The sequence below is a fragment of the Hoplias malabaricus genome, chromosome 3, assembly GCF_029633855.1.
Source record: "Hoplias malabaricus isolate fHopMal1 chromosome 3, fHopMal1.hap1, whole genome shotgun sequence".
Lineage (NCBI taxonomy): Eukaryota > Metazoa > Chordata > Actinopteri > Characiformes > Erythrinidae > Hoplias > Hoplias malabaricus.
The window spans coordinates 67,062,190-67,078,398 of NC_089802.1; the positions used below are offsets into that span (position 1 = coordinate 67,062,190).

General features: G+C 37.1%; 1 protein-coding gene across 1 annotated transcript in view; it reads right to left on the reverse strand.

The window, feature by feature from the left end:
• Positions 1-16,209, reverse strand: part of szt2 (SZT2 subunit of KICSTOR complex) — a 139,745-nt gene that overhangs the window by 94,593 nt on the left and 28,943 nt on the right. Inside the window, exons 26-39 of the mRNA XM_066662886.1 lie at positions 15,145-15,192; positions 11,336-11,463; positions 10,553-10,817; positions 9,960-10,131; positions 8,815-8,907; positions 8,586-8,664; positions 7,676-7,975; positions 5,764-5,902; positions 5,458-5,574; positions 4,963-5,032; positions 4,138-4,323; positions 2,807-3,082; positions 1,708-1,963; positions 349-423 (exon numbers count right to left, since the gene is read on the reverse strand). Of these exons, the coding sequence (XP_066518983.1) occupies positions 349-423; positions 1,708-1,963; positions 2,807-3,082; positions 4,138-4,323; positions 4,963-5,032; positions 5,458-5,574; positions 5,764-5,902; positions 7,676-7,975; positions 8,586-8,664; positions 8,815-8,907; positions 9,960-10,131; positions 10,553-10,817; positions 11,336-11,463; positions 15,145-15,192 (2,204 nt within the window). The remainder of the gene's footprint in view (positions 1-348; positions 424-1,707; positions 1,964-2,806; positions 3,083-4,137; positions 4,324-4,962; positions 5,033-5,457; positions 5,575-5,763; positions 5,903-7,675; positions 7,976-8,585; positions 8,665-8,814; positions 8,908-9,959; positions 10,132-10,552; positions 10,818-11,335; positions 11,464-15,144; positions 15,193-16,209) is intronic.

Sequence of the window (16,209 nt, forward strand, 5' to 3'; positions counted from 1 at the left end):
CATAGTATGCGCACAGCTTGATAGGATTTTAAACAGGTTGTTTTCAAACTTCAAGTTTGGATTCAAAATTCTGCTCACCAAATATAGTTATGATTAAGGAATGTTCCTTTCTGCTTGCCCTGCGATAATGTGCAACAGAATTAAAAGACATTTATAAAACACAATATTTGTGTCGAGGAGACACTGTCCCTGATTAATATTGTAATATTTTTGCACCACTTACATGCACTGAGACTGCTGAGATATAGATCACTGTTACATCACAAATGCAAGCACCTAGTCATGAGAGCACTGCATCTCTTAAGTTGTGGGTTGGTGTGATATTGTTTGAATGAACTATGGTCTTACCCAACATATCTGAATCCATGCTGCCTTGGCTGGAGACCACACTCTGAACTCGACTAGGCCTTGGCTTCCCACTGCCTACAAAAAGAAAAAAGTCAACAAACATCTTAAAGTGTTTCAAAGTCTTGTTGGTTTAGTCAGACAGTCAGACAGCAGGTACAATCCATATTAAATTTCCTAAACCTTGGCTACCCATGTTTTTGACATTCACTTACATAGATAGAGCTTCTAATCTATGCTACAATACATAGCTTACATACTTACATACATACAATACATAGCTTACAATACATAGAGCTTTTCTCCTAGGTTGTTTTATTAATCTGCAGGCTTGTAGCAGTCAAGCTGATTGTATACCCAGCAAACTTATTAATACCAAGGTCCAATGATTTGAAACAAATACTACACTAGTGCATAAACAAAACTTTAAGCTGAAATTTTTTAAATCACTTTTACACTTTAGGTTCTAAAATGAATTAAAAAAAAATATCATAATTCAAGCTGAATTCTAAGCGTAACTATAAGAGGGAGGTGCAATTAGCATAAACCACAAACAGGACTAAAAGCTGGAACTTGCATCATTCTATATATTTAAGTATTAATACCCATATAAATCCCCAATTTTTTAATTAATTTATTTATTTAAATAAAATGTACATTTGAATTTACTGTGCTCTTTGGAGTGGAATTAGTGCCAGATTGAAAAGTAATCACTGCAATAGGACAATGTGAAATGCAATCCACACGTCATTACTTTTCCAAACTAACATGAAAAATATGTGCCAAAATTAAAAGCAAAACTGCTATTGCATTGTTTCCACGTTGCTTGACCTCTTTACTGAAAAACAATACGAGGCTTTGCATTTTTAAAATTACATGCTGAATTAATGTCAAATTTGAATACAGTTACCTCGAAATGTAATCAGAACTGTATTGCTTTACATCATAGTACTCTAAGCAGACTAAATGTAAGGAATCTTTTTAGCCACTGTAACAGCTTATCCAGTTCTCACGCAGAGAAATGAGCAGGTCTCAAACACAAAACCCCAGAAATTTTGCATTATTGCATAATACATTTAGAGTGGGAAATATATAAAATATGCGTATGATATGTATTTAATATGGAAGCTTTGCATGTGAAGTATGGGAGCTCTCTGAACCTTTGCTCTGGGTACCATTACTTGCAGATTTTTCTAATTACCAGACAACATTGATGAATTAAAACTTTCATACATATTTGCTCATACATATTTTTTCCCTATTCTCCACATCACATAAAGTCATCAGACCAGGCATAGAAAAAAGTGATGAATTCTGAGAAATTACAGAAAAGGCTTCATTTATTTACTTGATGAAACTCACTGTGTGTTGTAGACTGCACAGACTCAGCCAAACTAACAGCAGAGGGCGTTTTGGGTGGGGTATTGTGGTCATACGAGCGGTCAGTGCTTTGCTGGTTTGCGCTCTGAGGCCAAGGCTCATCAGCATCCACTGGTTTGTTCCTACTGATATCCAAACGTTCAGAGTCACACTCAGAGTAAACCACTAAAGGCCTGAGTTCTGCCTCTGTGAGCTCCTCTTGCTCCTTCTGCACCGGCAGCTGACCTCCTTCAACCAGCTGAAACATATCATCACACTTGATCTATCAAAGCTGTGCCCACAACTAAATTCTTACCCAGTTTAAAGCAGTTGTAAGCCTTACAGAAATTCTTTTAAATCAAATGAGACATTTTTTTTAAAATATGCTATTTTCTAATGATATTCTATTTTTTTTATTATGCATAGAAAATATGTACAAATGCCACTTTTCAGGAAAAGCTTTAGACTAGATGTTGACACATTTCTTTGAGTATCTGATGTAATTCAGGCACAATATTACTAGTAGAACCAGAAACTGATATTCAATAATTTGTTCTGGATTTAAAAAAACTGGATTTAAAAAGAATACTGGATGGAGCTCCATCACTCCAGAGAACATTTCAGCCACTGTATAGTCTTATCCTGAAGGGCTTTATACTGCTCTAGCCCATGTTTGGCGTTAAGCATGCTGACATTAAACTCATTTGAACCTGCTACTCTTAAATTGCCCAAATAACCCAGTAAACTTTATGTAACATCACTGAGTTTACAGCGAGTGTTCCTTTTTATGTATGTCTCTGGCAAATATAAAAGCTGTTTTCTTATAGCTGAACATCCACAGTGTGTGCATTTTCAAGTATCTGATTTCATTCATTATTACAGGCAAACTTTGACATACAGAGTATCACTCTTTTGCTCTTCAAGTTCTCATAAGTTTTAATGCAATTTTTTTTTTGTGTTGAGGCAAAAGACACCTCAAGTATTAGGTAATGGCTGTTATATATAAACAAACATCAACATTCAAGAACTTCAGAACATTAGGTAAGGTGTCAAAAAACCTCTAAATGTTTTGTGGGCATATGAATTTTCATCTTAAAGTTACCTCTGGGTCCATCTCCTTTCTCTCAGTTTCATCATCACAGTCTGGCCCTTTGGAAGGTGGAGATTGACTGGTTGTTGGCTTGGAACTGCTCTCAGCCTCAGAGCAGTAATTGGTTGACTGAGAACTATGCCCCACCCCCTGAGTAGACATCAAGTTCTGACTGCGCTGTCTGTTAGCCTGTATTCTGTGAGAGTGCTGGCGGCTCAGAGAGATGTAGTGAAAATCCTGCTTCACTGCGTTAATCAGATAACCTGGAAATGACAACCTCCGAAACTCCTGCAGAGAAAGATGCAGAGAAATGCATGATTAAATATATAAATAAATATATTTTTGATAAAATAAAGGCAAAGCATATACAATAATATCAAATAAATAAGGTGTTATATTAAGAAGTATAATAAAATTATACACATATTTGTTATATACACTTAGCCTATAATTAATATAGTTTTAATGTATTAATAATTAGTCAATACAATGCTTCATTGTGTGAAAATTACATGACAAATTGACTGATAGCAATGTACCAATAATAACTTGTAATCCATTTTATTACACTGTCTTCCAAGTTTCCTTGACCTATAAAGTTACTATTTTGGAGATGCATGGTTTTTTTTTGGCCAGCGATGAAATGCAGGTTTTGGAGCAACATCTAGAACATGTCTTAGTCAGGGGCCTTATATTAGCAAGACAATGCCAATCAACATTCTGCATGAATTACAACAGCATTGTCCTGTAGTAAAAGAGAGGTGCAAAACTAGTTCAGGCTACTGACAACATTTGAAGCATTAAGATGTGTAACACACTATAACAGTGATACAAAATGTTGAGCAGCTGAAATCCTATATCAAATAAGGACGTGAAAAAATTTAACTTCCAAAACTACAGCAACTGGTTTCCTCAGTTCTCAAATGTTTACTGAGTGTAGTTAAAAGTAGAGGTCTGTTTTTTTATTTTTATTTTTTATACTTTGCACAGCATGCCATCTGGGGTTTGTAGTTTTATAGTTCATAAGGCAATAGATGATCTACATCAGATTGTTCTGGTAACTGGAATAAACACACAGACACAGCATGTTGAGTTCTAAAAAATATCAAGCATAAGCCAGTTTCACCCAAGACACTGTTAAACTTACTGATGCTTGTTTTATGTGGGTTTATGTCAGCTGTAATTAAACAGTCCTGTAGGTGTTATGAAGAAGGGCGATACAGTAAAACTATAAATTGTATTTATTCAAAACCAATTTTCAGAAGGAATATATCATACAGCTTTACCAAAATAAAGGGTTTCATTTAAAATGTTAAAATACATAAATAAATAAATAAATAAACCTCTTTAAATTTTTCCAGTGACTGTTCAGGTCCAAAGACAAACTGCAGGGGAACAGTCTCATGGTGGCAGCCAGGTCGTCCACTGGAGCGGCACACATGATCAGAAACTTTCTGCAGAATGGAAGAACTCAGCACACTGGAGTGTCTCAGAGCAGAAACAATTTCATCTTCCAGCAACCAACGGATCTACAGCATAGACAAAAAGAGCGAAATAATAATGGGATGAATAAATAATATTAGTATTAAGAACAATAACAATTTTTCATTTGTGAAGCATTTTTTCTACCAAGATTTGTCAAAAGAAAGCAATAGAAAAACAACATGCAAAATTATTTGATGAAAAATATATGCCTATTTTAAATTTGAGGCCAGAAAGTTTAAAAAAGTTGGATAAAGAGTATTATTTTTAATGAAACATAGGTTTTATATTATCAGACAAACATTTCATTGTTTTTATTTACGTTTAGCTCAACTGTAGCTATACTGTATATATACTTTAGCTATACTGTATATATACTTTTCTTTTTTCCCCAATATATGCACAATATACACAATATATGTGTGAAGGTACCATCACCGTGGTGGCAGATACTGCGGTTTCAGAATAATCTAATATAAAGGTGATCGAAAATATTTCAGGTCTACAACATGCTACAACAGCTTGGCCTGGTGTGTGTGCTGGACTGTGTGCTCAGTCCAGAACTGTCTCATATGGCACATTATATAGAAAACAATCAGACAACAGCAAGTATAAACTGAGACTGCTTATTTTTCCTCAAAGTCAAAGTGTGAAGGGATGGAGACAGCATGAAGACATTGACTCACCTCGTCCATGGTGGCTAAAACGGCCTGCTTGTGAGGCACTGGCAGTTTCGACAGAGGATCCCCCGTCATTCTGCACATGAAAAAAAAAAAAAGTTCAGTTTCAGTTTTTTGCAAGAGAATGTGTGTGCACTCCACCAGAGGCTAGCTTACACTGCTTGACACTGTAGCACACTGCATGCAATGCAATCCCTTCATGCATCTCACTTTTGAAGAGCGCACTCAAGAATGGCACACAGCTGGACCCCAATTATTTCAGGGGGTGGATGCTCCAGGATCCCTGCTATGATTGGTCTGTCTAACCTGCCAGTGGTGGTGCCACTGCTGCTTCCATGACTGATCACACAGTACACAGTACGATACTTCACTTCTGATTCAGAGACTCAGGGTATATTTTTTGCTACCTTACTTTGCTTTGTTGCTTTTGTTCCTATTGTGCATAAGTGTGTATGTCCTTGCCATTGGCATTTGTCAGTGTATTAAATTACTATGACTCACCCATCCATTCCAAACCCACGGAGACCATCCAAATTCTCCATGAGTTCCTCATCAGAGCGGTAGGAGGATGGCTGGCCCGGAGAACGGTTCATAGACACACTGCTCTCAGATGTGTACCTGTGCTCGCAAACACAGAGATAAAAACAAAGAGACACAGACAAAACACAGATAGACAGAAGCAGACATGGACAGACACACACACAGAGATACAAAGAGTACTGAGCATTAAATGCTGTGAATATAGATAAATAAGCAAGGCCATGAAGAAAAAAAATGATTCATAATGATTTATCTTGAAGTGCTTGCCTAGTATGATGAGGGTCATGGGACATCACCTCTATTTCTAGAGGTAATGTCAACACAAATATATCCAGAGTGACTGACAGCTCATTCAGATCAATATATTGAAGAGACTCTGCATCCTCCAAACAGCTGATCAACTCACCTGCAACAGTGCAGAAAGTCAACAGAAAAACATAATTTTAGGTTGTCGAAATTCCTAAAGACAAGTTCCTAGTAAGTAACAAATATAAGAACCCTTATATTTTAAATATTTAATTTCTCATGTAACAGTCAGAAAGCCAAGACATGTCACTACAGAACACATTAGCAATTTGAAAAAAAAACAACTAAAGGAAAAATAGAAATCAGTTCCAGGATGATTGCTACTTATTTTTAATGATAACTTAATTATTTAAATCATGCAAATCAGTGTGGTTTCAGCCTCCCTTTCTGGCCTCTTTAACTTCACAGATCCACCTGAGATTTCTTGGCTGATCAATGACATTTCACATAAGGATAAAAAGGCATTATTATTATTATAGCCCAATAATTTCTTTAAACCAGGGAAGTGAGTAGTTCAAGATCTGAGAGACCTGTACTGTGTTTAAATGGCCTCTGACTGCAGGCTACTGAGCAGTGCAGCAGTCTAAGCATTGTCCCCATCACCTGTAGAAGGCAGGAAATGCCTAAGCTGTCTGATGACAGGACTCCTCACTGTCTTTGTGGGGAAGATGTGCCCCTTCTCTCCATATTTGCCCATCGTGTTAGCTATCATGGGTGTCTATTAGCTGATGTGACAAATCTGGACAGTTTACCCTCTTCTTCAATGCACTGTATTAGCTGAAGTTCCAATAAATAAAGAAATGGATAAATATATAAATAAGTAAGCAAGTAAGTATCTCAAAAACAGAAAAGGTACAGTGTTACACACAGAGAATATAGTTCTGGGAATAAAATTTCAGTCCATGTTCATAAATCAAACACAGTCTCAATTTTTAAGTCTAGGCTAAAAAACATGTTTATTCAGTCTCTTTAGTTACACTGTAATTAGGCTTGCTGGAGCTACAACTCACACTCTATTCTTATAGTGTTCAGTCACCTGGAATCAAATATCAGAACTATCTGTATGTTTCTCTGCCAAGACGAACAACTGCACATTCTCTCTGACCTGATGCTGGAGAATGATTGCCTGAATTGGAGTGTTTCTAGTCTAGCATTGCCAGACTCTCTAGGGATCTTTCACCACTTAACGTGGCCAAGAACCTCCTACTACTGTAATTTGGCTGATCCGCAAAAGGACCAATCACAAGTCTGCCATTTGGGCATGACATAGAGAAGGTGGCAGTCATTATGATTTATGTCGGACCAGTACAAGAGTCTGTACCGGTACACGGAAGTGTGTATACACAGATGTACAGACAGCCAATCATAATGCAACTGGCAGAATCCTGACAGAGAAGCCAGATTAGTGGACGGAATGTTTCAGGATGAAGCGTTTGTCGCTGAGACTTGGGTGTCCCAGCTGCTGGACATCCTGCCCACACTGACCATGAGACAGCATATCCCCTTTCCTAGAACAAGCCTCAAGATTTGCAGATTCTTTCTGCTCTCTTTATTTTTTCCTCTAGAGGAAGCTGGGTTCCCCTTTTGAGTCTCAGAAGTGTAAACCTGTGTTTATAAATTATAGATTTTGTGATCAAGGTCAGTAATGGCTTGCTTATCAGTCTGATGTCTGGATATTCAGGGACTGATATTTTATATTTTCTCTCTCTCTCTCTCGCTTATATAATTTTGCTGATCAACAATGCCAAAAATCATGTGTTTAAGTATTCACCAGATATTATTTCCTCTTTTTAAACAACACTACCAACCAACCCTCAAAATAGTTAATTTTACAGTAAACAGAATGGAGTTTTGGACTTTGCCACTGACTTACTAAGACAAGTGGGTAGCGTCCTCACGGGCATGGAGCCGTGGCTGCTTTTAACGCTGATCGAGCAAACCAGGTGGACAAAGAGAGGGGGCATTTCGGGCTGAGGTCCAGTTGGCTCAAGCAGGGAGTCCCCATCCAGAATGCTGAAAGAATCTTCATCCTGATTAACTGTGTTGGAGTCTGAGAGAGACTCATCATCTTCTACTCCTCCATCTCTCTCTGCTTTTTCATTCCCATGTTCTTGATACTCCACTTCCAGGTCTGTGTCGCTCTCAGATACGATACAACAACCAGAAACATTCTCTGTGAATTAAAGAAACACAGGCATGTTATTCATGCCTATAAAATGGAAGTTAATTTAAAATGTTTTTCATGAAAACTGTACGGGGGCTGATGAGGACCATGCAAAATGGGGAAAAAAATGAATCACTAGGTTCCCCCAAATTGTCTATTTAAAATGTAATTACAAAGACACGCGCTTATGTGCCAGATCTACTAAATGGATAAATTACTTATAAGATACAAATAAAAATAATAATAATAGCAGGAATCCTTACATCATTTTGCTATACTGTTTTGAGGTTTGTCATACAATTCTTGCCAGGAGATAATTGGAGCATATAATTTGGCATTAGGAGAAAACTTAATTAAGCTTTTCTAAAATTAGCCTTGTAGCTCCTGTGGAAATACTAAATAAACAACCTTCAGACACCAACTATTTCTTGGCTGATAAACTATATTTTGGTTTTCTACTCATGTTTAATTAGCAAAACAGGGAAAAACATTAATATATGTCATTTTCTGCAACAGTTTTCACATTTTATCTTTAAATTGTTAGTGTTAAGTATGTTGAAAACTGTTGCATATATGTGGAAAAACAACACTGTAGCCACAGTGGTAACAGCCCTCTCACCGTCTTCTGTAGCCAGTTCGGCCTCAGACACTTCACAGTCTTCACAGGGCCTCCTCTCTGCTTCTTCATCTGAGTCCTCCTGCAGGGAAAATATAAGAAAAAAAAAGTCTCAGATCCTTGTCTAGAGTGCTGCACATCCGTAAACCTATTTCCTATTTTTGCTGGGATGCTGAGTCATCTCTCAAACAAAATTACACACATACAAAAAAAAATATCCTGCTGAACACACCTCTTTTTTGGAAGACTGGGGGCAGTAGAAAAAATAGTGTGGGTTGGAAGGAACATTTTTGAAGTACTGAGCACCAATATCCACAAACTTGTCCTGTAAAAGAAGGGAAGAATATATGTTTTTGTTCAGAAATAACTGATTCTGAGGTCAGAAAAGTTCCTGAGGCTTATCCTCAAGAAGAGTAGTGATGTAACCCCAATGACCTTGCTAAATCAACCACTGTGGCCTCTTCTGGCCTAATCATTCCCTTCTTCAAATGAATTGGCTAAATCTTGCACTGTGGTCTCCTCTCCACCTAAGTATTAGAAGCATACTTGTGCAGATTGGCTGCTGTCACATCATCTGGGTGGATCTTGAAAACTGTTGGTGGTTAATGTGTCCCAGATGTTCCAAAAATGTACTAGAGGGGCTAGAAAAGCACCATATAAGTAGAACTATCATCATCTTCAATGGTTAGTAATAGGGCTGGGTATTCCAGATTAATTTGACAACTTTTCACTGCATTATTTAAATAATAAATACTTGGTTTTATTTAACATTATTTTACCTAATTTTACCTTGTTTAGACAGTGCAGTATATTAATCCTAAACAATAAGATAAACATAACACTGCACAAGTAAACGCAACTTTGTGCGTTTTAGATTTGTGTTTTGGTAAATTACTGAAACATGAACATTACTTGGCTAACGTGAAAATTAAGCAGGGAGATGTGCTTGTAGTAGAATTAATATTATGTTTCATTCTGTTGTTTGTGCGTTAGTATATTTGTTGAACAGAAACGCTATGGCAGATGTTGTACTGTACCTCACTATCGATACCTCACGATGCAAAGATTTTTTTTTTTCTCTCTAAACAGACTAGGTTTTTCATAACTGTAGGTCTTAACGTACCCTATACTGGACCACTTAAGATGCATGTATTTTTTTTTATTCAGAAAATGTAATTGGCCAGAGCTGAAAGATAAACATTGTTTATAATGAAATCTTAACTTGAAAGAGCATTATTATTCAAATATAGCAAGTGTTTCAATTTTAATTATTCAAATGATTATTACTGCCTGAATGATAACGTAATAGATATTACTGATGCATTACTCTGCAACACTCTTAATAACTAGATTAGTTTGAGCTTTGATGTACTGTACCTGTATGATTTTATGGAGGTCAGGATACACCTCACATTTCTGCTGGGAGTGCAGCAGAGACAGAGGGAATTCTGGGACTCTGGGGGACTTGGGTTCATCTGCAGCCGGGGGCGATGTAGGTGTAGAGACATTTCCCTTAGGCTCCGCCTCACTCATGTCTTCCAAGTCAATACTAAAGAGAAGACATTCAACAGGTGTAAGCACATGTAGAAACGTCTAGATTACAGTAGTAACTCCAGTTCTCTGGTAGCATGACGGATACAACCTAATAGTGAAAGTCTCATTATGAGATTTACCCTCCCAAGTATGCATCAGAAACCAAATTTAACTATGCCAGCTCTTTAGCTGAAGTGGATTCAGTGCCTTATGCCAAAGAAGCTATAAATATCCTAAAAATATAAGATGATTTTTTTAACCCTAGGTCATTGTTTAATATGAAATGCAGAGTGCTGGTTTGTTTTGTTTTTAAAGCACCTTTGTGTGTATTATAATAAAATGAATACAGAATAGATTGTCTTCAGGAATGACAATAACTGTAAGAAAAACATTCACATATGATTAGTTAATCCATTTCCTGTTAGCCCAGTAGGTACCTGGATGAAGTGGCTAATGTAATTCTGTCCGCTCCGTCGTCTTCTGTCTCACCGATGATGAAAGTGGGTGGCATGCCGGAAGTCTTCCTCGTGTTTTCTGCACTGCAGGGTTCGTGGCGCTCGCAGAACGTGCGGATGTGTCCACACAGCGTCTGCAGAAAGGAAGTGATGTCGATTTCCTGCAGAGACTCCTCACAGTAATCCATGGCTGTGAGCACATCCTGAGAGCTGATGCTGTACGACTGCTGGAGACTGCGGTACACACCTGGGGACCAGAGCCACCACACACAGAGGCTGAAGCTGATCTCTGCTATTCCCCGATAGATTTTAATATGCATAGTTACACATGGAGCTGCAGTGAATACATCTAGTACAGCTTTAAATAAGCAAAATATCTATGAATGAAAAAGTGCATTCATTTTTATAGCATTTACATACAGCAAAATATCAAAATACCATACGCAGGTTAATTAAAACACTTGGAAGCTAAAATTGTTCTTCCATAGCAAGTTTGCTACAATAATCTCCATATGAATAAACCTAAGGTTTACAAGGATAAAATCACCACAATACCATGTAAGCTAGAGGTGTACAAAGCTCCTCAATACTGTTGCGCAATGTAGCCATATTTTGGAATAATAGAGCACCACCTAGCACTCTGGCATGCGTTGGTGATGGCATCCAACAATATAATTCAATAATCATAGTATAATTGGCCTTAACAGTCATATTGATCTCAGTGATACTGTAATGATATGTTAGAATATTAAAAATGTGTGCTACCTCTCACATAGCTCTGATAGTAGTGCTCCTGTAGCAGGCTGCAGTAGTTGGCAAGCTCCTTTTGCCTGTGAGGGTGAGCTAAGAGGTCTACCCAAGAGGAGGTGCTACTACGATCCTGAGAGAGAGACCTTAAACCAGCAGCACACAAAAAAAAACAAAAAAACAGAAACACACACACAGATCCACACACACCACCATCATGTTATTGTCAGTGAAACAAAACACCTATTCTTCCTCTCAGCTGCACTGCATCCAACTGTATGACTATATAAAACATATATGGTTTTATATTGGTTTGGAAACCAATTTCATTGTTAATTAGATGGTGAGTAAAGACCATGACTATCACTTATTCCTTCTGAGTGATGTTTGAAAGCATTGTAAAGAAGACAGTATACACTCATGGTCACAAATATCTAAATTGTGTACTAATGAAGTTAGGATTTGCTATTGTGGCAATTTGCAACCGAAACATAAAGGTTAACTCTATTGTTTGGCTGAAGAATAATGAATGGTATAATTATATGAGATTTATTCTCTTGTTTTTCATTGTCTGTAACCGCTCATCCAGTTCAGGGTCACGCTGGATCCAGAGCCTGCCCAAAATCACTGGGCGCAAGGTGGGAACACACCCTGAAGGGGGTGCTAGTCTTTCAAAGGCCGACACACACACTCACACATTCACCCAGACACTTGAGTCGCCAACCCACCTACCAATGTGTCCTTTTATTTTTTATTTATTTATTTATTTTTTATATGAGTGTTATATTGTATTTAACTACAGCAGTAAATGACTAGAGGTTTCTGCTGATTGTTCCAACATATCAGATTTTTTTTTTGCAATATGTGTGGATAAAAGTTTACAGCTGCAGACAGAACAGACAGAAAATGCAGATAAATATCTACAGCTGCAGACAGAAACCCTAATCAAAGAGAGCTTAAAGCAAGCAGTACTGGCTCCAGAGCATGTGGTACAAAAGCAAGGCAATATGTATTGAACAAATATTTCACAGTATAAATGTGGATAATACATGATTTAAAAGATTAAGAAATTGTAAAGAAATAAATAAGTATATCTGCAAAATGGGTCTTGGAAAAACAAGTCAAAGTGTATGAAGACTGAAATAAAAATCTAACCTTGTTCCCAAAATAACGTGTATGTGAGGGTGACAGTTCCATAGCACTCCACCAAAACAGTAAGGGAAATAATTGAAAAGGGCAAAAAAAAAAAAAAAAACTTAAATAAATAAAAAAGCCAAAAAATTGATGCCATGGGTCCACAGTCCTGGTTATGAATGGTTGGTATCCACCAGGATTTAATTTTTTCATCTCTAAATTACTATAAATTTCTGTTGGAATTTTGTCTAAACCATCACTTTACAAAAGTATTTTTAATATTCCTGTATTATTAGTGCACATTGCACATTTGCAGTCATTCCAATCTCCAGATGATCTCCTGAGCTGGGGAAATGTTGCAGGCAGGCAAGCAGACATACAGAAGATATCAATTTCAACAGAATAGGAGGTCTGGATGAGGTGCTGCGATTAAAGAAAGTATCTATAGGTTTTAGTTGGAAACCTCAAGCAAGTAAAATCACCAGGCAAACGAGAGCTGCTCTTCTTTTGCTGTGTAATGAACTGTAGTCCAACGAGTAAGGTGATAATATATTTATATCGCATTGTAAGTTTTAGACCTCATACTCTGTTGCAATATCTGTAAGCTGCAACAGCCACATTGTATCCACTCCCCACCAGAGAGAGACAGAAAGAAGAGAAGCCTTAAAGTGACACTTCAGCAATTCATCAAATTTATGTTCCATATACCCTCATTTAATCAATCAGCCAAGACCTTTCAGGTGTGAGTTTTCCTTGTAATGGAAGCTTACGTCACACCAACTATCACTGAGCAAACTTCATGGCTAAATCACTAAACATTCACCTCTACATTCTGTAGATAATGGTATGTCATATAGTGAGAGGAGCAACATAAACAAGTCTATTATGCATTATTCAATCCATAAGAGACCATTCTCAATTCACCATATAGCCAAATTATGAGAAATATAAAACAGACCAAAGAAACAACCCTTTTTCACATTTCTTGCCATAGTCTGTAATTAGCTTTGTGATAGATACCAATGTAACAGACATCACAAGAACTATTGTGTAACTTCTCTTAAACAAATATGCTTTTTAAAATAAGCATTTCTATGGTCATCATGCACTGACAAAGTACACTGTCATAACAAATTCACAGTGTCATGTGACTGCATTCAGGATGCTCAGTAAATATCATTTAGGGACACAAAGTGAAGAATAAAGACGTGTAGGGCATGTTCCAGACCTTATAAAAGGTTTGTAACACATGTCTCCATGGACTCTTATGGGCTATTAATATGGGATATTAAAAATAATTAATTGCTTACATTTTGAGGCTAGTGTGTGATGTTCTACAAAGACCAGTTCTAGAAAAGTTAAAATATGGGGTAATATTTAAAAACAAAATTCTGTGATTTGTTTATTTTATTAAATAGATAAAATTACTGATTTAATTACTCTTTAATTTTACTTTGTAATTATTAAGCCATTTAGAATTTGATGCAACACACCCAAAACATTGCAACAGAGGTATGCTTATTACTGTGCTACATCACTGTTACTTTTTATTTACAATTTTTAAGCAATAGGGAATTGAGGATACACACTTTTACTCTTCTGCAGGTGAAATCTTTGCCCAATCTTGCTTGATACAAGACATCAGCTGCTAAACAGTCCATGGTTGCCATTATCTGACTCTCAGCTCCATGATGTGCCACAGGAGACCGATCTGGACTGTAGGCACGCATGTCAAGCACAGACTCTGTCTAAGAAGCAATGCAGAGTGAAGCCTGGTGTTGTCTTGCCTTGATCGCAGCATTTATCTTTTTAAAATCCCTCTATACACCTTCCCATCAATGGTATTTCACACACATGCAAGTAACATATGTAAGATTTTTTGATGCAGCAGCAGACTGTTAAATTACACTGCCGCCCCCCCTCGCTTAGACATGGACAAGTTGCAGTCCCGGTATGTGAGGTATAAACCTAAGATATGCACTTTCTTGTACACTGTCTCATACTGGTTGTCAGACTCTGTGACACTAATATATATGCAATTCCTTCTATTTGCCTAATAAGGAGCATTTTCTTATGTTACACGGGTATTTTGATGTATCGTTGATAACTGTATTGCAATATATAAAGTATCACAGAATCGCAGTATCTGGATATAATTGAAATCAATGATGGACAACATACCATGATAATATCGTATCAATACATGTCCTGCAATTCCCAACCCTAGTTGAAGGCACCAAATTCAAATTCAAATATCTATATTTACACAATACAATCAAGTTGGTAAGCCAAAACATTAGAAATCTTTCCCTTGTATTTTTGTCAGTTTTTATGAAGGTTCAAGAGAATTTAACCCATCATATTCTTGTGTTTACTGCATTGTGCTAATTCATTAATTAATTAGTTAATTAGTTAATTAAAATCAGAACTTTACTAGAAATGGTGTTTGCATTAATATTTGTATTAGTCTCAAGCTCCTGTGCAAAATTAAAGAAGCAAATATCTGACAATAAATGTGTGTTGGCTGATCGATTGTATTACGGGCATATTTCAGTGGACATCTGTGTCAATTTGATTTATTGCTTTAAGAGTCCCAAAACCTCCTGCAAAATGTAACCCAGCTCTTTGTCCAAGGATTTTTGGATGTCTCAGTGCCCTTAAGCTTAGCAGCTGGAAGCAGTAAACAATGCTACCTGAACTTCAGCTGCTGATTGAGTTCCCACGACTCTGCATCTTGAGGTCTATCCTCACCCAAAGAAAAACAACACATTAGGATCACAGTGCAGTCAGTCTCAGTGACCTAAACCAGCACAGGCCTGAGGTCAGTGTTACTAAAGAATGTCTCAATGGAAAGTTAATGTGATGGAAATCTCAAGCTTGTGAGAGCAGATCCCTGTGTGAGCTGGACTAGTTTACCAACACTGGCTCTGTAATTTAAAGCAATTTGTAAAGTTGTTATTTCCCTAAATTTTCACATAGCATCAGTACCTGGATATTCAGGTCAGTGTTACACCAAAAGAACAACACGTAGGCCTAAGAACAATAAAATGTCTCATTGATTTAGCTTATACTTTGCCAAATCACCTAAAGCCCATACACAGGTGACACAGAGGACACACAGTAGCAGGTCTGGACAACCAGTCTGTGCTACACCAATAAAAGTCCTTGGGCAAGACTCCTAACACTGTGTTGGTCTACCTACACAAGTAACCTTGCATGTCGCTCTGGATAAGAGCGTCTGCCAAAAATGCCATAAATGTAAAAATCTAAGTTCATACTAATGCCAACCAGTACAGCATTTATTCCATCCACTTAAAGATATGTTAAATTTTGTGTTTTATTTTATTGACACTGTCTCAAAATAAATACAAGCAGTCAATTGGCCAATGATGGGTTAGAATGAGCTTAGCCAATCTGATCAGAGCACCTCAAGTGAAGAACAGATCTCATGTATGGAATAATGAATTCTTTTGGTTTTAATTCAGTAGTCGTACATTTTAGAGTAGTGACTTATGTTATCTGTGTCCCGAAACTCTGCCCGTTTGACTGATGTGTAAACAAATTATTAGAACTTCAACAGAATGTATGTGCATTAGCACTATCCAACAATCTCCCTGTGATGGTGTGTCATGGACAAATTCTTATATTTCACGATCTGATATTGTCATTTCCCACACCACTAGTTTACATACTACAATAACTCAAATGTTTACGAAAAGTAGGTTTCTCAAGCTATGGGGACTTTACATTACAGAACC